Source organism: Hylobates moloch, unplaced genomic scaffold (genome assembly GCF_009828535.3).
Source record: "Hylobates moloch isolate HMO894 unplaced genomic scaffold, HMol_V3 SCAFFOLD_3, whole genome shotgun sequence".
Lineage (NCBI taxonomy): Eukaryota > Metazoa > Chordata > Mammalia > Primates > Hylobatidae > Hylobates > Hylobates moloch.
Genome location: NW_026652278.1, coordinates 173623309 through 173647522, shown reverse-complemented (window position 1 = coordinate 173647522; position 24214 = coordinate 173623309). Strand labels below are relative to the sequence as shown.

The 24214-nt window shown below is 41.2% G+C and overlaps 1 protein-coding gene across 6 annotated transcripts in view; it reads right to left on the bottom strand.

The window, feature by feature from the left end:
- SNX25 (sorting nexin 25) overlaps positions 1-24214 on the bottom strand; it is a 184683-nt gene that overhangs the window by 7360 nt on the left and 153109 nt on the right. For 4 of the 6 annotated variants that reach the window (XM_058436946.1, XM_032754549.2, XM_032149028.3 and 1 more), the window contains 6 exons: positions 23478-23642; positions 16855-16986; positions 14236-14376; positions 9968-10081; positions 4965-5129; positions 2954-3071 (listed from right to left, as the gene is read on the bottom strand). In XM_058436946.1, coding sequence (XP_058292929.1) covers positions 2954-3071; positions 4965-5129; positions 9968-10081; positions 14236-14376; positions 16855-16986; positions 23478-23642 — 835 coding nt within the window. The remainder of the gene's footprint in view (positions 1-2953; positions 3072-4964; positions 5130-9967; positions 10082-14235; positions 14377-16854; positions 16987-23477; positions 23643-24214) is intronic. The other 2 variants (XM_032149029.3, XM_058436945.1) reach the window with 2 other exon arrangements.

Here is a 24214-nt window from a genome sequence, read left to right as displayed (position 1 = left end):
ATATCCAGTTAAAGTAGTATGAATCCTTCATGTAAAGTCAAGTCTTGGAGTCGGAACCATACCTCAAAAATGTCTTAAACTTTTTGATGGAATTTGCTGGAATGCTGCCAAGCATGTAGATATGTTCATTTTAGGTTGGCATTGAGGCTGGGATGAGCATGTCTGTCAGTGATGATAACTTCACTTTGCCCTTCTAGGGCAGGAAAGAGGTGGCTCATACCTAGAGGGTCTGAGGACAAGTGCAACTCTAAGAAGAGTGCCTGATGACCAAGGGTTATTTTTAAAAAAAGAAGGGGGCAGGGGTACTACTGGTCCCTTTTTGTATACTAGAGCAGAAACCAAAACTCTTTTTGCTACACATTTTCTATCACTGATAGCCCCTTACTCTATTACTTTTCCCTCACCTTCCCCAATACCCCCGATACACATATACACACACACACACACACACACACACACACACACACACGAGCCCCATTACTCCAAAGCCTTGTTTGCTCAAAGCCACAGAAGGCAGCTGCAGCAGCACTAGGATTCTGCTGACGACGAATAGATCACATCTCATTATAAATGAGGTTCTATTTATTCTCTCTGAAATGCCACTAGCAAAACCAAATATGCTCTGAGCAGGCAGAGATAGAGGAAGTGCATGCTGCAGGCATGGTTAGGAGCCCTGCTCCGGCTGGTACTGGCTCTGACACGCCTACCGTGTCTCTTAAGCTCTGTACCAATAGCAAGGCAAAAACAATGATGAAGCCTAGGACAGTGTCCTCATTCTTATCAACTCTATAGGAAACTTGGGAGACTCATGATTTAATGGGCCACATTTCACCAAAGAAGAGTCAGACTTTGGGTGGATTACTATTTGTCTATATTGAATCAAGTTAAACATCGCTGTATATGTCTTAAAGTGTCTCAAATATTAAAAGGCTATTAGGTTTTTTATCTGAAAGGATTTTTCATATGTGGATGACATTCCATCATATATATATTTCTTAAATAAGTTATCTTCCATTTCTAAAATTTATCTTAGTTCCAACTTTTCATTATTGTAATTATGCTAAAATATCCTTATGTGTAAATCTCTGCCTGCACTTTAGAATTTAATTTTGTCTATTGCTTAATGTGAATTACATTTTTGGACCCCTTAATCTGTAAATTCACTGATGGCAGAATCTGTATCTGATATGATTTTGTTTCCCTACAGATCTGTATCTAAAACATATGCTCTCAAAGTGTTTGATGACTGACATTATATATTCTCTTAGCTTTGGTTCAGAAGGAGAAAAAGGTCAATGAGCAAAGATAATTCATTCTGGCACTTAACATTTTTCTTGCCTATTCACTCATCAGTGCATACATCCAGGCGTTTTACTGATCACCTACCATGGATCAGGCATTGTAGTAGATACTGAGGATTAAGACACAGAAGACAAATTCAAGTTGCACTTGAAACTTTTTCATCTGTTAACAATTCTTTAAGTGACATGTTAAGGGATTTATAAATGAGAAGGGATCCACAGCCCCATTTCCTGTATAAGACCAACTGGTAGCCTACTCCTTTGCCTCAAGGGAAAAGGTGCTGATGTGAACGGACAGAGTCCAAGACATCGACGGTGCACTATTTGGCTGGCTGGTGCCATTACTGAGTCTTACTAACCCTTGCTCTTCTTATTTGCTTCCTCTTCGAGGTGGTCAGGTGTGCCCCCTGGGCACCTGCCATATCTCTAGCTGGTACTGAGGCTCCAGGTATGACAAAGTCTACTGGTGTCAAGAGTGTTGGGAGCTGTGAACATGTGGACAGAGAGTAGTATTAAGTCCTATTCAACGCTCAACACTAAGCCATGGAGTCCAGTTTACCTTTCACCAAGGTGATGCTTTCGGGAAGAGGCACTTATACAGCTCTTAAGGAAATGGAACTTTGATCCCCATTTTACAATGGTTTCTTCTACGTACATCTCTCCTTGAGGAGTCACTAGGGTAGGATTTCTCAACTCCAGCATTACTGTCACTTGGGGCAGGATAACTCTGCCACAGGGCTGTCCTGGGCACTGTAGAATGTTTAGCAGCATCCCAGACTCTACCCGCTAGATGCCAGTAGCACCCCTCACTCCAAGTTATGACCATCAAAAACATTTTCGGACATCACCATATGTCCCTCCTTCCATCCATGAAGAACTACTGCTCAAGAGGAAAAAAGGTAGCTGAAAAACAGGGTGGAGGCATTCCCACATCCTTGGCCATGGAATTATCCTGACACCAAAACTCACCTTTAACAACAGGATTCTTCCTGTGCTATGCAAAATAGTTTTCTGCATAACTTTTAGTGATAAGGCAATGGAAGCTATGCCAAGTCACATAAAAAGCAATGTGAAGGATTCTAACTTTCTGTAGTCAGAGGAACATGGTACAGAGTAAATCAGGATGCTATGCTACGTTAGGACAGAGATGGTATCTGTCTTGGAGTTGTATATGTAGCATAGTATCTGGTTGGCTTTTTTTTTTTTTTTTTTTGAGACAGAGTCTCGCTGTTGCCCAGGCTGGAGTGCAGTGGTGCGATCTTGGCTCACTGCAACCTCCACCTCCTGGGTTCAAGCGATTCTCCCACCTCAGCTTCCCGAGTAGCTGGGATTATAGGCATGCGTCACCACGCCCAGCTCATTTCTGTATTTTCAGTAGAAACGGGGTTTCACCATGTTGGCCAGGATGGTCTTGATCTGTTGACCTCAGGATCCACCTGCTTCAGCCTCCCAAAGTGCTAGGATTACAGGCGTGAGTCACCGCGCCCGGCCCTGGTTGGCTCTTAAAAGGCTATATTGAATGAATAGATGCATGAATATAAATACATGTCTGATGCATTTCAGCAATAAAGGGATATTAAATGCATGTGCATGTACGATTATGTATACCACTTAACTAGCAAATACCACTAAATAATAACAAAGAAGCTTACTTCCTCGAAGTTCAAAAATCTCCCCAATCAACATGAAACATGGTTCAGCCAAGGCGTCTTTCCTCCCATCCACATCATCACCATAATCTGACAGGTCACTGTCCTCCTCTGTCTCCTCCTGGGAACACAGCAAAGCCATAGGAAGCAGATAATACCAAGAAAATTGGTAGAGCTGTTCTCTCTCTTCAAGTGTAAATTCCAAACTATCTGCTCGTATTTTAGCCTTAATTCTTCAGTTTTCATGCAGAAACTATCCATTTTCAACACAGAGGACAGATTCAGAAAAGCTTGATTCTAGAGCCTTATTCAAGGCTTAAAATAAGCTAATTTAAAAAAAATCTGTCGTTGTATTAATAATCCATGAATTAATAGACAATAAAATAGTTTTCTAGCCATTTTGAATTTCAAAACTAAGGCTTTTAACTTATTTTTTATTTTTCAGTTTTCACTCCTTTAAAACAGCAGGAAGTAAATAATTTTAAATTCACTGTTTTTTTTTTTTTTTTACAAACATGCATTTTAAAGTAATTTAGTTATTTTTAAAGCTGTGACTTAAGCTTTTACTCTGTCCTTCAGCTAGCCCCATTTCTTGATCTGCGCATCAGCAGGTTTCAGTTAAAAACTCATGATATACCAGGCACTAGGCTAATGCAAATGAGTGTGAGGGGGATCTAGACTTCCGTGGCCCACTGCCTTCTGGGGAGACTTGACAGACACACAGGTAGATGTTATGATAGGGCAGGACAAAGTGCTGTCCCAGAGGTGCAAACATTAGGTGCTGGAAGGCAGCTGAGGCTGTGCACTGCAATGTCTGCGTAGACGTAGGAGCTGAAGTGCGGGCCCAGGCAGGTCTCTGGGAGATACTTACATCAGGCGAGCAGAGGAAGGGACAGGGAAGTCATAGAGGCTGGAGGAGTTCCCTAAAAACTCACCGCATCACAGAAGTCCAGCAACAGCAAAAGCCTCAAAGAGGCTAAGAAAGGTAAAGACTGAGAGGAAGCCACTGGCAGCTTCAGAGTCACTTCATAGAGTGACTGAGTCATATATCAACTCCAGGGGTTCAGGAATAAAACGGAGGTGAGACAGGTAAGCAGCCAAATACAGACGGACACATGAAGGAAAGAGGTGGGAGATGCTTGGGGGGCCATGGGTAGATGTGTGGACTGGAGCAGGTGTGGGTGTGCTCTGTGGGACGTGCTGACTTCCACCCCAGCAGAGAATGCGAAGAGTAGCATGCTCCTTTTCACCGTCAGTTCCTCTGTCCAAACTCGAAGCCACCTCCGATGAAGAGGCAGTGGCATTTGGCAATGGACTGAGGGGAAGCCACATTTCAGAGGTGGTCCTGTGCAATTTGCTAGAGGGCCAGGCAAGACGCCTCTGTGGTGTGCACAGGAGTGCACAGCCTACTCTGGAGAGAAGTCTGGGGTTCAGAAGATGAGATCGAAAGTTCTGCAGGCTCTATACTTTCCCTTATCCACACACCACTGCCAGATCATCCTGCTTCAGAATATCCCATGCTTCTTCATGCCTGAGAATACAGCCTAAACCCTCAGCCTGGCGTGAACCTCACCCCTCCCCACTTCTATGCTGTACCTAATCTTCCATTAGAGCACAGCACAAACCCTCCAGTCCAGGCCAACGACCTCCAGCCTGTTCCATAAACACAACCTCCTCTACGGAACCTTCGGCATGGACCCCCCAACCCCACCACCCAGCAACGATGGCTTGCACTTGGCCTCCCCCGACCTGGGGACTGGTGCCCCATGTGTAGCAGGGCTCCTGCAGAACTTCCTACTCGCATTTCACTTACCAACTCTGAAGTGGTAAAACCACTCTGTCCTCCCCTGCAAGTCACTTGGAAGAATTAAGACACAGAAATAGAAGCAGGTGCCTCAAAATGTGACAGTGCTAATGACTGAAAATGGAGGGATTTGCTTCCCCCTATGAGGAGCATGAGCTTAGTATCTGCTGAAATACGCTACAAAAGTGGTTCACCCTTTAGACAGCTCACCTCCTGGTGGGAGAAGAAGTCACGAGGAAGTCTCTCCAAAAATGAGGATAATGAAAAAGAATTTTTTTTCCCCTGCACATCAATAACCTTGAGGTAGTCAGGAGAAGGGCTCAAGAAGGCATAAAGTGCTTCACTCTGACACAGTCTTTCATCTGAAAGCAGATTCTGTGGAAGAAAGAGGATTAACTGCTCCAGTGCAGGTAACTATCTGTGTGGCTGGGAGCTACAAGTAAAGGCGAACGAGGTGGAGCTGTCACGAATTTACTTTTATCAGACTTCTGAACCAAAAACCACTTCCCTTTCCCCCTGAAACAAACTACATAAGATCGATTCTTAATGATCGTAATGGCAAACAATCTTCTCCAGGTTAACTAGTAGTGCCCAAATCACTCTGCTCATGGGAGGTAACTATGCAGAAGGCAGAACTCACTCCGCTTTGCACCGCTTGGTGCAACAGAAAATTCTTACTTTACAGCTCACAGATCCCAGGTGCTACCACTTTTGAAATACAACTTTCACTCATCTGTGTTTGACCAACTTAAATTTTTGCAAATTACACATGGATACCTCTAAATTGCCCTTTTATGGTTATATCCAGACGTTGTACATCAGCTGAAAAAAAAGAACTTTGAGTTATCACATGGTGGCACTACCTGCCAGGCAATAGTTTCATTTCCCGGGGCTGCCACTTTCCAGGCAGTGTGCATTTACATAATTATGTAACAATTTCTTTTCTTTTGTTTTTGAGACGGAGTCTCACTCGGTCATCCAGGATATAGCGCAGTGGCGCCATCTCGGCTCACCGCAACTTCCGCCTCCTGGGTTCCAGCAATTCTCCTGCCTCAGCCTCCCAAGTAGCTGGGACTATAGGTGCACGCCATCATGACTGGCTAATTTTTGCATTTTTTAGTAGAGACGCGGTTTCACCATATTGGCCAGGCTGGTCTCGAGCTCCTGACCTCGTGATCCGCCTGCCTCAGCCTCCCAAAGTGCTGGGATTACAGGTGTGAGCCACCACGCCTGGCCATATATAACAGTTTCTACTGGCCCTTAAACTGGAAAGTTCCCAAAGTTCTGTATGTACTTACCTGGCCTTAGGAGAGAGTAAAGAAGAACATAAATCGAGCTTGTCTATGTACAAGGAAGTGCTATGGTAAGACAGCAGAATTAACAATATGACCACAGAATATTTACACATCTAGTATTATAAGACGTTGGACTTAGGAATATGTAAACCTATAGGAACTGTCAGCCACGTAGGGAGATGGAACACTCAGGAGCCAGCTATGCCTCTGATGACAGAGTGTAGGGGGAGGTGGAGGTTCAGGTCTAGTTCTGGAAGGGCTGGTCCATGATGGCAACATCCTATTTGTTTAGATGGCAAATGACCTGATGAACGCTATGACCCTCCCTAGAAAAATCACCTCTGAGAGGGCCCAATACTGCCACGCTGGGGACAAGGGGTCCACGGAGCACCATCAGCATTCACGTACCCTGCAGAAGACTGGCCTGGAGGTGGGCAGGCCCTGCCATCGCCATTGAGAAGGAGATTAAGGGGGATGGGCAGTGCCCCTACTGCCCTCCCTGTCCCTGAACCCTGCAGACAGTCTTTATTCTTTTTTCAGAATTAAATGGTCAGTTCAACCTGTATGTGAACTGCATAGGATCTATTGCATAGGATCAGGAGTAGTGAGATGTTCTCCCCCATCTTGATGTCCTTCATTCATCTACTCTCTAACATTTTACAAAATAGCAGGATATGATACTAATGGTTAAGTCCCAAATTTAATACAATTAGCATATTAATAGGGAAATCATTACAGATGTAAATCTTTGGCCTTAAATTATATTCAAATGAAGGAAAACAACTCGAAAAATTCAACAGCAAAACACACACACACACATACACACACACAATAATCCCACTAAAAAGTGGGCAAAGGACTTGAATAGACACAAACGAAAACATAAAAATGGAAAACAGGTATATGAAAAAATGATCAACATCATGAATCAGGGAAGTATAAATCAAAGCCAGGAGATACCATCTCACGCCAGACAAAAGAAACGCGTTGGCAAGGGTATGAAAGGAAAGGGAACCCTTGTACACTGTTGGTGGGATTGTAAATTAGTACAGTCATTATGAAAAATGGCATGGAGGCTCCTCAAAAAATTAAAAATAGAGCTACCATAAGATCCAGCAATGTCACTACTGGATATATATCCAAAGGAAATGAAATCACTATGTCAAAGACATATCTGCATTCCCATATTTAAAGCAGCACTATTCACAATGAAGAGGCAAGACATGGAATCAACTTAGGCATCCAACAGACGACTGGATAGAGAAAACGTGGTATACATACATCAAGCTTGTCCAACCCACAGCCTGTGGGCTACATGCAGCCCAATGCAAATTTGTAAACTTTCTTAAAACATTATGAGAATTTTTTGTGATTTTTTTTTAAGCTCATCAGCTATCGTTAGTTAGTGTTAGTGTTAGTGTATTTTATGTATGACCCAAGACAATCTTTCTTCTTCCAGTGTGGCCCAGGGAAACCAAAAGATTGAACACCCCTGATATACATGATGGAATATTATTCATAAAGAAGAATGAAATCCTGTCAATTGCAACAACATGAATGAACCTGGAGGACATAAGTTGAGTGAAACAAACCAGATACAGAAAGACAAATACTGCATGATCCCACTCATCTGTATAATCTGAAAAAAAACTTGATATATTAGAAGTAGAGAGAGGTGGTTACCAGAGACTGGGGAGGAAAGGATGGGAGAGATTGGTCAATGGCTAGAAAGTTACAATTTAACAGGAGGAATAAGTTCTGCTGTTCTATTGCTCAGCAGGGTGACTATGGCTAACAGAAAGGTATTACGTATCAAAAAGGAGCTAGAAGAAAAGTTTTTGAATGTTCTTGCCAAAAAGAAATGGTAAATGTGGCTGGGCACGGTGGCGCACACCTGTAATCCCAGCACTCTGGGAGGCCAAGGCAGATTGGTCACCTGAGGTCAGGAGTTCGAGACGTGCCATCCAACATGACGAAACCCCGTCTCTACTAAAGATACAAAAATTAGCCAGGCGTGGTGGCATGAGCCTGTCTGTAATCCCAGCTACTCGGGGGGCTGAGGCAGGAGAACTGCTTGAACCCAGGTGGCAGAGGTTGCAGTGAGCGGAGATTGCGCCACTGCACTCCGGCCTGGACAAGAGAGCAAGTCTGTCTCAAAAAAATAAAGAAATGATAAATGCATGAGGTGATGGATATGCTAACTACTGTGATTTGATCATAACATATACATGTATCAAAACGCCAAACTGTACCTCATAAATATGTACAAGTGCAATGTCAATTTAAAGAATTCTTTAAAGGATACAAATATGCAGAACATTTTTTTTTTCAGTCTCAGAATTTCTAGCTTCTACTGCAGAGGCAAAACATGTTTTATGAGGCAAAGTTCCATGCCTCTGAGAACTTCAGGGCTTTAAGATCCAAGGTGTGATTAACAATTATACTCTGAATATAGATGGTGCAGCAAAGGAAAAAACAGTGGTTGTTATTGAGGACAGCACACCTTTGGCCTTATTATTTAAAAACAGACTGATAGAAAATAATAAAGTGTTTAAAGGAAATTAAGAAAATATCTTCAGGGCCTTGGAGTAGGCCAAGACTTCTTAATAGGTGCAAAAGGCATTAACCATAAAATAAAAAAAATGATAAAAGTGGGCTAAATTAAAATTGAGAACATCTGTTCATTAAAAGAAATCATTAAGGAAAAGGCAATCCATAGAAAGGGGGACGATATTTGTAGCACATAAGATCTGACAAGGAACTCATATCCAGAACATGGACAAACCCATAATACATTATGGAAAGGATGAGCAGCAGCACAATAGAAAAGTGACACAATAAATGGCCGGGCGCAGTGGCTCACGCCTGTAGTCCCAGCACTTTGGGAGGTCCAGGTGGGCAGATCACCTGAGGTTGGGAGTTTGAGACCAACCTGACCAACATGGGGAAACCCCGTCTCTACTAAAAATACAAAAATTAGCCAGGTATGGTGGCAGGCGCCTATAATCCCAGCTACTCGGGAGGCTGAGGCAGGAGAATCACTTGAACCCGGGAGGCAGACGTTGCGGTGAGCCAAGATTGCACCACTGCACTCCAGCCTCGGCAACAAGAGCGAAACTCCATCTCAAAAAAAAAAAAAAAAAAAATACAAAACCCCCCAAACACAATGAGATACTATTACACCCAAAATGGCTAAGAAGAAAAAGGCAAAAAATAAGTGCTGATGAGGATGTGGAGCAATCACAACGCTTACACACTGCTGGGGAGAGTATACAACTGCTGTGACCATGAAGAAAAACGGAAAAATCCTAATCTCTGGGCATCAGCCGACAGATATTTGCCAAAAGACAAGTACTAGATGTTTATATCAGCACCCTTTGTAAAAGCCTCAGAGTGGACAGCAGCCAAAGGCTCATCAACAATGGAATGAATTTGGAATGCAGTGTATTCACACAATGAAAGCCTCTCACAGCAACGAAAATGAATCATCTACAACTAAGATGACATGATGGACGAGTCCTATGAACATAATGAGTGAAAGAAGTCAGAAACGAAGGAATCCACAAAGTTCAAAGACAACTGTAACTAATCTATGGTGCTGGAAGTTGGGACAGCAGTTACCTTTGGAGGGGCTGCAGCGATGGGAGGAAGCTGGGGGCTACTGGTGATAATCAGTTTGTTGGACTGGGTGCTAGTTACACAGGTGTGTTCAGTTTGTGAAATGGAGACAGTTACACACTTACATGTATTTTTATATGTATATTTTACTTTAATTAAAAAAATCACCCAAGATATTTTTTTAGCATCTAGCATGGCTTGTGAGAACAAAAAGCAAACTACCAAGCTCTTAGAATGATGACAGTTTAACCCTAAATAACTAATTTTTTCTCTCATATCCCACATTTTTCACTTGCTTACCTGTAAAAACTTATTTAATTGATTCTTCGACTTTTCCATAAACTTTTGATCTATAGATTTGAAAGGCAGCTTGCTAAGAGAAGGCAACTGGACTTTTTTTAAAGAAGGGACGCACTGTGGGGGAAAAATGAAATGTTAGTATTTTGAAATTACATTTTAATCTTAAAAAAGATTTAGAATAATAATTAGAACAAAACAAATCTCCTCCTCCTGTACTTGTTCCTCTGAGGTGAAAACCTACCCATTTTAATCAGGCTCGAGGAATTGGGAGGAACGGAAACTTTGATGGAAAAAACTAAAGCGCATCCCCAAACCTACAGATCCCCGGGAGCTGGGAAGTCACAAGCCCAGGCTAGTACGAGGCATTTGCACACCACGCAGAGCGGCACATGATATGACAAATGGAAACCTGGCTCACAGAAAGTTTTTCAACTAGAAGGTGTTGTGTTTATAACATCTCTGTAAAAAGCTAAAGTTAACAAAAGAAAACAATGGGAACAAAGAAAACTTGGATTGTAGCTCTATTACTGCATTTCTTTTCTTTTGTTTTTTCAGACAGGGTCTCACTCTGTCACCCAGGCTGAGTGCAGTGGCATGATCATGGCTCATGGCAGCCTTGATCTCCTGGGCTCAAGCGATTCTCCCACTTCAGCCTCCCAAGTAGCTGGGACTGCAGGCACGCACCACCATGCCTGGCTGATTTTTAAATTTTTTGTAGAGGCAAGGTCTATGTTGTCCAGGCTAGTCTCAAACTCCTGGATACAAGCGATCCTCCTGCCTTGGCCTCCAAAAGTGCTGGAATTACAGGCATGAGCCACCACTCCCAGCCTTATTACTGCCTCTCAGGGGCAAACTGTAGATTGTAACTATATTAACAAAATATATTCATAGTACAAAGAGAGCACCCTTCATGGATTAAGTCCTTCCTTCTACCGGACACTGTGCTAGAAGCTTAGCATGTGTTATTTCATCCTTACAACAGCTCTGTGAAATTTTAGAGAAATGAAACAGGCAGTGAGAGTTGGAAGGGAAGACTAAAATCACTAAGTACCCAAAAAGGTGCTTCCTGTCACAGCTGCCGACAGGAAGGGTTCTCATAACAGGAAAACTCACACCGTAGGAAAGGGCGGGGTAAGAGAACAGCCACGCCATCAGTCCACAGACGAGGAAAGATGACAAAGAGGACGGGCATGGACTTTCACGTTTGTTTCTTTTAATGCTTCCATGTAATTGTTTTGATTGTCTAAGTAAATTTTACTTTCCAAAGACATTTCATTTCAAAATTTTCCCTCAACTCTTTTTCCTCCTGTTTTGATACTAAACTTTGGTTTCACAACAGTTTTTCCACAGAGAAAACAACACATTTTTCTGTAGTATCAATTTTACTCAACAACTTTGGGGAAAATTCATTGTTATACTGAGACAAATTTTTGCTTTCCACACTGCTAAGGTGACCAAAGGCCATCTGAGAAATGTAGCATGCATGACATTCAGTTTTGGCCACTATCCTTAAGAAGCAGTTGAAGAAATTATAGCATGTAGTGATGAAAACAGGTTAAAAAATCACTCTGGAGACAAGGTTAAAGAAAAGAGACACATTTCATTCACAGAAGAGGAGTCTGAGAGGTACCCATGAGGTTTCGTAAAGGAGCAGCGTGGCTTCAAACCGTGTTGTAAAACTTTGTTTTCTTTCCTCCTTCCTCCTTAATCTCAAGATGTAACTTTGAGACTGGCTGCATAAGTGTTTCCTTTCATTCTGAAATATAGCCTGGGCATCTGCTGTGAACCTCCACTCCCTTTCTTTCCCCATCCCATGCTCCCATGCTTTATGCACACTGATTTACCCACATGCTTGTTAAGCGCACACCACGCTCCTTATCTGGTTATCTATTTCCTTAGAAGCTTCAAGGGCCAGATCCTGATATGGACCAGACACCTCTGGCCACAGTGGCGCCGGATGCTTCACCAGATGGAACAATAATTCAAAACGAGCCATCAGGGCAGGTCACGCCACCTGACACCTCCTAGACCCGCTGCGTCTTCTGCATTCCAAACCCTCTCTTTAAAATCCACTGGGTTCCCTCCGCAATTGAAGGGTGGAAATTTTTATTTTTATTTTTATTTTTTTTGAGACGGAGTCTTACTCTGTCACCCAGGCTGGAGTGCAGTGGCTCGATCTTGGCTCACTGCAAGCTCCGCCTCCCGGGTTCACGCCATTCTCCTGCCTCAGCCTCCGGAGTAGCTGGGACTACAGGCGCCCGCCACCGTGCCCGGCTAATTTTTTTGTATTTTTAGTAGAGACGGGGTTTCACCGTGTTAGCCAGGATGGTCTCGATCTCCTGACCTCGTGATCCACCCGCCTTGGCCTCCCAAAGTGCTGGGATTACAGGCGTGAGCCACCGCGCCCGGCCATTATTTTTATTTTTTGTGTTGGAATCTTGCTCTGTCGCCAAGGCTGGAGTGGAGTGGTATGATCTTGACTCACTGCAACCTCCGCCTCCCAGGTTCAAGTGATTCTTTTGCCTCAGCCTCTTGAGAAACTGAGACTACAAGCGTGCACCACCACATTCGACTAATTTTTTGTATTTTTAGTAGAGATAGGGTTTCACCATGTTGGCCTGGCTGTCTCAAACTCCTGACCTCAAGGGATCCGCCCACTTCAGCCTCCCAAAGTGCTGGGATTACAGGCGTGAGCCAACATGCCTGGCTGAGGGTGGAAAGTTTTATAAATAATTTTGCCCATTCCTCCCCTTGCTAGCATGGATAGTAAAATCTCACTCTCTTTTTGTCACACCTCACTCTTGTTATTCTTATGATGGCTTCTTTCTACAAGCAGCAAGCAGCTGGACCCTTTGACAGTTATAGTTTCACCAGTATCAGTTCACGCTAAGCAAGAGAAAAATGGACCTAAATTCAAGTAGAAATAATTGAAGAACTGTTCACTGCTGGGGAAAAAAGGCAATGACCCATAGTAGAAGGAGAATTAGAAAAGATGGCAATTCCTGAGGAAAAGTAGGAAGAATAAGCTAAAAGTAAGATTCTATTAATAATCTTGATTTAGCCACTATGTACATGTCCTATGACAAGTCAGTTAAGCTCTGGGATTGGTTTCCCTCATCTCTCAAATAAAAGAATTAACCTAGATTAGTGGCTTTCAAACATTTTAACTGAAACTCACAGTAGGAAATGCATGCTACATTGCAATCCATAATGCACATACATATATACATACACATAAATAAAACCGAAACCAAAGGTCTATGAAACAATGTCCATTACTACTACTGCTACTACCAAAAACACAATGATGTTGACTATGTGCCACACATTCTTCTAAATGCTTTATATACACATATTCCCTTAATTCTCATAACAACCCCATAAGGTAGGCACTATTAGTATTCGTTTTCACTGATGAAAAAAGAGACAAAAAGCAAGTGACTGATAAATCCCAGGTCAGCCAGGCACGGTGGCTCACATCTATAATCCCAGCACTTTGGAAGGCCAAGGTGGGTGGATCACCTGAGGTCAGGAGTTCGAGACCAGCCTGGCCAACATGGTGAAACCCTGTCTCTACTAAAAATACAAAAATTAGCCGAGTGTGATTGCACATGCCTGTAATCCCAGCTACTCGGGAGGTTGAGGCAGGAGAATCGCTTGAACCTGGGAGGCGGAGGTTGTGGTGAGCTGAGATCGTGCCATTGGACTCCAGCCTGGGCAACAGAGCAAGACTCTGTCTCAAAAAAAAAAAAAAAAAAATATATATATATATATATATATATAAATTAATTAAGTAATTAATTCCAGGTCACACAGCCATGAAGAGTAGAGCTGAGAGTCAGAGCTGAGCAGTCTGGTTCTAGAGGCTGTGCTCCAAGCACCGCACCTTACTGCCTCCCCTTGTATATGTGATAGAATCCAATGCAGTTAGTTCTTTCTACTGCTGCAACTCACAACTGATTTCACTACCATCAATGGATCACAGTCGGCAGCTGCCAGTGTGAGAGACCTAGATGATCCTTAGGTCTCTTCCAGCTCTAGGGTTCTCTGGCAATTTACAACAAAAATCAGACAATTATCTGTCCTGATGGACTTAGGCTAGACTAGATGGTTTGATCTATGAGTAAATTTCCAAATGTCAGGATGAAAATGCCACTGTGCCAGTATCAACAGCAAAGGAAGAAGATTAATCAGTTTTCTTATGTGTAAAAATTGAAACGAGCTCTTGTGCAGTAATTCTAGAATCCTGCGTTCATGAGTATTCATACCTCGCTGAGTTTCCGGTGTAAATTCTGAAACTCGCTGAGCCTTCTGGGGACCGTCCAGTTCTTAGTTTCAACCCCTCCAACTTCTTGTAGGCTTACCATGACAAAGTAACATGGCAATTGTTCACCATTCTCTTCTGTAACCTTGGGGAAAACATCAAAATCGATACTTACAAAAAGCATGGCGAATGGATGCAGAAGGAAGATTTGTAAGTGTCCCCCTAAGGAGATTTCCCTCCCCATGATGTACCTTGCAGGATCCCTGGAACTGTGAATATTATAGATTTTATTCTAGCAACTAAGATACGTTATATGGCATAGTAGACCTTAAAATAGGGGGATTTCCTGGGTGGGCCTAACCTGAAAGCAAAGAGTTTTTGCTAGCCAGTAATATGAAAGGAAGTCAGAAAGATTCAAATTCCAAGAAGGAAACCAGCAAGAAAACAGAGATCTCAGTTCTATTACCAAAGGAACTGAATTCTGCCAACAATCTGAATAAGCTTGGAAGTGGGTTTTACTGAGTCTTCAGACAAGACCTTAGTCTGGGAAACATACTGACTTCAGCCTGTGATACAACAAGCAGGGAGCCAATGCATCCTGTGCTGGACTCCAGACCTACAGAGGTGCGACCAATAAATGGGTGTTGCTTTAAGCATGAAATGTGTTACACAGCAAAAGAAAACTATACAGCAGGCTCATCCTGTATTACCTTGAAAAGAAATTAACAGCAAGCAAACAGGCATCAAATACCTCAGAAACTCTCTCAGAGAAGGATGAGGGCACCTCCAGTTTAATTTCAGAATCCAACAAGCCCTGATTTCTATTCTCATTAAATTTTACATTGGGAGATATAATTTCCTTTACCTCCCAACTGAGATATTGTATGTGTGCGTGCACGTGCGTGCGCGTGCACACACACACATACACACACACACACACAAATCCAGAATAGGCCACTACTATACTTAACATAAGAAGCTAAGAGAAAACAATACAAAATACATTGAATTTGGGCTTGAATTAGCATCATAAATTGAATTAGAGACAAAGAGTCAATAAGAAAGGCTAGGGAAAGAGATGAGGTTTAGTGAGCACCCACTCTGTGAGGCAGGATTATCACCCCACTGTAAGGATAGGGAAGTAGAGGCACAGACAGGGTACCTTTCCTAGGACCACACCTCTGATGAGTCAGCTAGCACAGAGTACAGGCACATCCAGCTTGATGAAAATGCACCTTCCGCACCTTCCCGGGACTGCTTCGTGAGCTGCAGACATCAGGTGCCCCTTTCCCGTTTCCACTATCTTTTCACTGGCCAGAGTACCTCAGCAAGCAGCTACTGACTGCCAGGGCACAGAGCCTTGTGATGGTTTCCACTTCTTCCTTCCCTTTCTGCCCCCCCTAATATTTGCCTTTGGAAGATGATTTTAACACACTGTGAAGTGTCAGGGCCAGCTCTAAGCAAAACTGAGGAGGTAACAGAATTTGTATTATGTCCTCCAGCAGCCTCTTGTAGCAGCTTTTGCCATTACATTCCCCTGAGCCCATTACCTTCCTACACTTCCACCCAAACAGTAACTATCTGCAGTTACTGAGGGTTGCTATGTGGGAGTCTGAGGTTGGGCATGACCTTCCCTGATCCACTGCTCGCTACCTTCCATGGAGAAATGTGTATTGTTCAGCAGCTTAGCTTAATGGGAGCACCAGCAAGTGCCAAAGACATACAGAAGGCACCTGGTTAGGCTCTCATGTACTGTGTGTCCTTTCAGGGTAGGTCTTGGAGAACATGCTTTGTTTTGCTATCCAACCTAGAGATAAATTTAAGGTTGTGAATTTTGACCCTCTCCCAACCCCTGTAAGAGTGTCAAGCCACTGGCTTGAGGGAAAGGCAGGGAAGAACAAAGATAAGCCATATTAAATACCAATGAGGACAAAAAAAGCACTCTCTTGCTCAGGACCTTGATATTTGCATATAGTGTGGTTATGCAAATGACCACATTATATGACTTTCATCTCCAGGTTTCCACTTGACAGACAGTAGGGCAGGGGAGAAGGAAGTTGTCAACAGTAATGACGTAAACACCTATAAGCGTCTTTCCTCCTAAATGAAATTATTTTTATAGACAAATGAAAAGGGATACAGTATATTCTACAAACTCTTATCTCATATCCCTCAAAAAAGCAGCAAAATAATTCAAAAAATATAATTATTGAAGATTTTAGAGATATTGAAATTTAAGCAATTGAAGTTGGCAGGATGAAACTATCAGATGCACTTACATTTTTAGTTTTTCATCTCCAAGACTCAAAAAGTGCTTTCATTTCAACCCTTAATGGAAAAATAAATTGGAATTCAAGGACATTAAAGTTGCTTTCAATTCCAGTGAACAGGAAGAACTTGTTTTTGAAGTGGAGTGAGATCAGGTCTATACCAAGCAGCCTTGTATAGTTACCAGTCATGAGTGAACCGGAGTGAAAATTATGGGGGAAGGAAGGTAGGACAAATATGGTCTAAAAGAATGAGTGTAAGTCTTCTACCCTCAATTTTCATTCTTCAGGATAAAATCTTTTTTAATAAAGTCAAACTTTTAAAATAAGTTAAGAGGAAAAGCAGTCAAACCTACCTCTCCACTGGTGATGGAGGCTTTCCACATGCCAAGGTTTTCACACCACCAATCCGTTCTTGCCATGTGCAGCTGAAGGTCTGTGCGTTCTTTCTCTATTAGGATTATTTCATCCTTCAACTTGGAAACAATCTGCCACAGGGAAAATATCCTGGGAGTTATGAAAACACTTAAAACTATGCAATTCAGCAAAGTACCAGGATTCAAAGTCAACACACAATAATCAGCTATGTTTCGATATACTAACAGTGAATACTCCAAAAACAAAATTAAGAAAAAAATTCCACTTACAAATAGCATTAAAAAATTCTCATGGATTAATGTAAACAAGGAAGTAAAATAATTCTACAATGAAAACTACAAAACACTGATGAAAGAAACTAAAGAAGACAAATATCTGTAAAGACATCCCATATTCATGGATTGGAAGAATGAATACTGCTGTCAGTACTACCCAAAGCAATCTACAGGTTCAATGCAATCCCCAACAAAATTTCAATAAGATTTTTTTGCAGAAATAAAAAAAAAATTCATTCTAAAATCCACATAGAATCTCAAGAGATCCTGAATGGCCGAAACAATTTTGAAGAGAACGAAGTTGGAGGACTCATACTTCTTGACTTCTAAACTTACTACAAAGCTACAATAATCAAAACAGTGTGGTACTGGCTTAAAGACAGACACATAGACCAAGGGAATATAGCCCAGAAATAATATATGGTAAAGTGATTTTCAACAAGGGTGTCAAGACCATTCAATGGGGAAAGAACAGTGTTTTCAACAAATCATGCTGGGAAAATTGGACATTCACATGCAAAAGAATGGAGCTGGATCCTTGCCACCTAACCCTATATACAGCAATTAAAGTAGATTAAAGATCTAAACAAAATAGCTAAAAATTATAAAACTCATAAAAGAGAATATAGGGTGCCACGCATGGTAGCTCACAACTGTAATCCCTGGGTGGATCACATGAGGTCAGGTGGAGACCACCTGGCCAAATACAAAAATCCTGTACTAAAAAATATAAAAATTACCAGGTGTGGTGGGGGTTGGGGGTGGTCCTATAACCACTACTCAGGAGGTAAGGCAGAGAATGGTGAACCAGGGTTGAGGTGAGGAGATCATCCACTTCACTCACCTGGCAAAACAAACTCTCTCAAAAAAAAAAAAAAAAAACAGAAATAGGGAAAATTCATCACATTGATTGGCTATGTTTCTTTGTTATGACACAAAAAACAGGCAAAAAAAAAAAAAACAAAGGAAATCACCAAAATTAAAAATCTGTCATCAAAAAACAAACCACAAAATATAAAAAAATCTGCAAATCACCTTTCTGACAAGAGGTTTCATCTCCAGATTATAGAAAACTCCTAAAACTCAACAAAACCATAAACAACCCAATTTAAAAATGCACAAAGGATCTGAATAGACATTTCTCCAAAGAGTATATACAAATGGCCAATAAGGACATGAAAGGATGCTCAACATCACTAACCATTAGAGAAATGCAAATCAGAACCAAAATAAGATACCACCTCATAACCATTAGGATGACTATATCCTAATGGTTATGAAATAAGAAATATAAGATGAATTGGTTATGAAATAAGAAATATCCTAATGGTTATGAAATAAGGAAATAATGAGTGTTGGCAGGGAGGACATGGAGAGATTGGAACCCTTGTGCACTGCTAGTTGGAATGTAAAATGGTATAGATGTTGTGGTAGAGAGTTTAATGATTCCTCAAAAAATTAAAAACAGAATTAGCATAGAACCCAGCAATTCTACTACTAGGTATATACCAAAAAGAATTGGAAGCAAGATCTTTTTAAGAGGTATTTGTATACCCACATTCATTGTAACATTACTAACAATAGCCAAGAAGTAGAAGTAAATCAAGTGGCTACTGCTAGATAAATAGTTAGCAAAACAAAATGTGGTATAAACATGCAATGAAATATGATTCAGCCTTAAAAAGCAATGAAATTCTAACACACGCTACCACATGGATGAACCCTGAAGACATTATTCTAAGTGAAAAAAACCAGTCACAGAAGGACAAATGTTGTGTGATTCCACTAACATCAGGTACTTGGAGTAGTTAAATTCATAGAGATAAAAAATAGAATGATGGTTTTTCCAGAGCATGAGGGAGGGAAAAATGGGGAGGTATAGTTTAATAGATACAAAGTTTCAGTTTTTCATGATGAGAAAAGTTCTGGTGATGGATGGTGGTGATGGTTGCAAAACACTAAAATGCTACTGCACAGCAAAAGAAATAATCAGCAGAAATAACAGATAACCCACAGAGTGGGAAAAAAATCTTCATGATCTATACATCCAATAAAGGACTAATATCCAGAATCTACAGAAAATTCAAACGAATTAGCAAGAAAAAAAAAACAATCCCATCAAAAAGTGGGCTAAGGACACGAACAGACAATTCTGAAAAGAAGACACAGAAATGGCCAATAAGCATATGAAAAAATGCTCAGCATCGCTAATTATCAGGGAAATGCAAATCAAAACCACAATGTGATACCACCTTACTCCTGCAAGAATGACCATAATAAAAAAATAAAAAAATAGTAGATGTTGGAGTAGATGTGGTAAAAAGGGAACATTTTTACACCGTTGGTGGGAATGTAAACTAGTACAACCACTATGGAAAACAGTATGGAGATTCCTTAAAGAACTAAAAGTAGATCTACCGTTTGATCCAGCAATCCCACTACTAGGGATCTACTCAGAGGAAAAGAAGTCATTATACAAAAAAGATACTTGCACAGGCATGTTTATAGCATCACAATTTGCAATTGCAAAAATATGGAACCAGCCCAGATGCCCATTAATCAACAAGTGGATAAAGAGAATGTGGTCTGTATAGAGCATAGAATACTACTCAGCCGTAAAAAGAATGAAATAATGGCCTTCACAGCAACCTGGATGGAATTTGAGACTATTACTCTAAGTGGAGTAACTCAGGCATGGAAAACCAAACATCGTATGTCCTCACTCGTAAGTGGGAGCTAAGCTATGAGGATGCAAAGGCATGAGAATGATACATTAGACTTTGGGGACTTGGGAAAGGATTGGCGGGGGATGAGGGATAAAAGACTACGCACTGGGTACAGTGTACACCGCTTGGGTGATGGGTATATCAAAATCTCAGAAAGCACCACTAAAGAATTTATTCATGTAACCAAACACCACCTGCTCCCCAAAAACGTATTGAAATAAAAAATAAAATTTTAAAAATAGCTAAATTGGTAAATGTTGTTATATATACTTTACCAGAATTTACAAAACTAAATAATATTTTTTAAATGCTATGCTCGCCATCTCTTCAGATCTCTTTTATGAGAAAGCCTATAGGGTTATGTAACTCTGTAGTTTGAGGACAATAGCTTTGCTCCAAAACTCTCCTGAATATGCAGTGTACAAGGGCTCTTTCCTTCCTCAGAAAGCCTACAGGAAGTACTCCTTGCCTATGCCATTGTCCTGCATTTTATCACCAATAAGTACTGTGATCATTTTATTTTCATGTCTGTTTTAATTCCATAACCAGCATATTTGCTCCTTGAGGGCAGGTGTCAGACTCTATGTTACACTGAATCTTCACAGTGACTCACACAGCACCATGCATTTACTCATCACTTGTGTTACTGAGATTCTTCATGGTTAATGGTTTACTCCCAACATTACCCTAGAATTGGACAGTTTGCTCCAGACTCACAAAATCTCTGTAGAGGAAAAAAACAAAAAACAAAAAACCTAGGCAGTAAACTTCAGGAATCAAACTAAAAGGCTAACTTTACCATCCAGTAGCTAATTACACTGCTGGTACAGAGATCTGTGAGAGAAGGAAGGTTAAGCAAACCACTGGCATTCTGTATTGAGAAGTCTGCACCACTGTGTATCACAGGAAAATGATCTGATTAATAATTAGATATTTAATTCAGAAAAGTCTTACTATTACAAGATTTTGGGGGTGGGATGTTAATTGCTAGATTGCCAAAACCTTTTTCAACATCAATATTAAGGTTTTTTGTTTTTGTGTGTGTGTGTGTGTGTGTGTGAGACTTTTTCACTCTATTGCCCAGGCTGGAGTGCAATGGCGTGATCTCGGCTGACTGCAACATCTGACTCACGAGTTCAAGTGATTCTCGTGTCTCAGCCTCCCAAGTAGCTGGGATTACAGGCACCCGCCACCACGACAGGCTAACTGTTGTATTTTTAGTAGAGGCGGGGTTTCACCACATTGGCCAGGCTGGTCTCAAACTTCTGACCTCAGGTCATCTGCCTGCCTTGGCCTCCCAAAGTGCTGGGATTACAGGCATGAGCCACCACTCCCAGCCAATCTTAAGTTTTTTAAAAAATTATTAATGTTTTACCAACATAAGTAAAAGACAAAAGGAGGACTATGCCTTCTTCTGGAGAGAAGGATCAGCTGTCCATCCTCAGAGCCCTTTCAGCCCTGTGCACACCTGCTAGAAGCAGAGTGCTCCGTGAGCAGCTTGTGGACAATCTGATTACACAGCAAATGTAGATCAGAGAGTAGAGTTCAAATTAAGCCACAGTACCAGTGAATCGCTCCAAGTTTCTTGAGAATTCTTTCATATAATTGTAGCTAAGAATGTTTATTCCATGGTTATCAGAAGTTATTTTAAGAAAGGCTGAAGAATGTCTTTCAAACAAACCAAGCAGAAAATAATTCAATGAATATTCTCTAGCTCGTCTTTCATACTGTTACCCATAGATGCATTTTAATTTATAATGAGATGAATCCAGAATAAATAAGACAACTGTTCTTAAAGAGCATGTCATATTGCAGATACTGATTATCTGCCATGCCAGCGAATTCCGTTTATCATCTCAGACATGTTCTTGTCACTGGGAAGACTATCAGGCTTTCGAGTTCTGTATGTAGTAACTGGGAATGACCCATGTAAGGGGGAGAATGAACGATTTCTTATGACAATCCAGGAAACCTGTCCATTTGTCTCCTTTTCAGAGTACCATTAATGCTCTCTTATTTTTTGATTGATTGATTGATGGAGTCTTGCTGTGTCACCCAGGCTGGAGTGCAGTGGCATCATCTTGGCTGACGGAACTTCTGCCTCCCGGGTTCAAGAGATTCTTCTGCCTCACCCCCCTGAGTAGCTGGGATTACCAGTGCATGCCACCATGCCTGGCTAATTTTTGTATTTTTAGTAGACACAGGGTTTCGCCATGTTGGCCAGGCTGGCCTCGAGCTCCTGACGTCAAGTGATCCACCCGCCTCGGTCTCCTAAAGTGCTGGGATTACAGGCGTGAGTCACCGTGCCTAGGCACGGTTTTTTTTTTTTTTTTTTGAGACTATTGCCCAGTCTGGAGTGCAGTAACATGATCACGGCTCACTGCAGCCTTGACTTTCCAGACTCAAGAGATCTTCCTGTCTCAGCCTACCTAGTAGCTGGGGACTACAAGCATGCACTACCATGCTGGGCTAATTTTTTTTTTAATTTTTACTAGAAATGGGGTCTCCCTATGTTGCCCAGGTTGGTCTCAAACTCCTGGGCTCAAGCGATCTACTCGTCTCAGCTTCCCAAAATTACAGGCATGAGCCATTGTGCAGCCAGCCCATCACTAATAATTATTAAAGTGACGCTCACATTAAACTTCTTCCTACATAATTTTGTAAAAATATTACTGCTAACCAAGATGACACACCTTTGCAGGACCTTCTTCCTTCTTCTTTTTTGCTTTTTCTTTGTTAAAGAAAACTCACTGTTTAACTAGACAGTAACTGGATTATAGATGAATAGATATTTTAATTGTAAATTGCTGACAGGCTCATGATACCAGTTTTTCTTACATCTTGTTTCAGGAATATTCTCCTATAAAAGCATTTGATGTCCACAAAAAGAGTACTAAACAAGACTCAATAGGATTGCGCACCTGCTCACAGAAAACCCAATGTGACTCACTGAACTCTTTTATTCTAAGTTGCTCTCATGTTGACCATTTGAAATCCTCAAACGCACATTCAGAAAGTGCCAGAGACCAATCTGGCAGATCAAAGAGCATCAGCCATATCTATATTAGAGAAACCTCCTTGTTGAATTCTAAAGAGCAAAACACAAAGCAAAAAGCCACACCACAGCTTGGGTTTGAGAAAGGCCAATTAGTGAAATGCTGTTTACATTTTTAAACTTTCAAATTGTTGCTTTCTAGCAAAACAATTTATTTCCGGTACAATACTGTAAGGTTCCCTAAATTGCACCTGCAGCAGTTGAAAGAAAACATTTTTTTTCAAAAGATTGTCCTTGAGTATTTAATTAACTTCCAGAAATGACCCTGGCACAAGAGAAAGCTTAGCCCCTTCCCCAAAGGCCCTGTAGGCAAAGCAGATGCAAAGAACAGTTACTCACAGGTGAAACTGAGAAAGAACTCCAAACCATAAGAGATGAAAAACAAATGCTTTTCTAATTCTATCCTAGAAGCAAAAAAATAACAATGGAACCTGTTCATGGTTAAAATTATTTTAAAAGAAACTGACACTTCTCAACCTCAACTGAAAACTACCAAATTAGACAAATGTTAACTTTCAAAGACAACCTTGAAAGCAAAGAGTTACCTTCTTGTCAGGTTTTGGTGCATTTTGAATAGAATTTAGAGCTTGCCTTTTATATTCAAGTTTCTCATTTAGTTCTCGCAGTTTGTTTACAGCAAAACTGGCTTGTTCATTGATCTGACTGGTACTGTCATCCACGGCTTCCTCACCAGCCTCATCTCCTGGGCCCTGGGGGGAGAGTCACATACCACCGTATCTTATAATGATAGAAAATTCAGTAATTATTATCTGTCACGATACCCTGTTGCAAAATACTACATTCCAGTAAGGAAAGAATACTAAAGTAGAAAATTTAGACTGCTTTTTCTCAGCAAAGAGAAAAATCAAAGTCTTTGGAACCAAAGTAAACGGTGTTCAGAACTGCAAAAAGGAAACATTTTATAGCCTAAAGAAAGGGGGGGAAATCCCATGCCATTATTTCCCAAGTGGTACGTCTAAGGAAATCTGCATAGAACAAGGGACAGCAACTCAGTTATCTTCCCAACTCAACCTGAATATTCTGTACCTAATCTTCAACCAAGACACTGATATTTGGGTTCTTTCCAGCCTCCTATTATTAAAAACTCATGCAAGTCCCTCTAAAAGAAAATTACTATATTCCCATGAGTGAAAGTATTTTCAGTATATACTTTGTTCAGTCCTTCTCTCGATATATTCTCCAAATCAATAGGTATATTATTTTACAAGTAAAATAGCATTTGAAAGTGACTTAATATTCATAAGAACTCTGTAACTTGGAA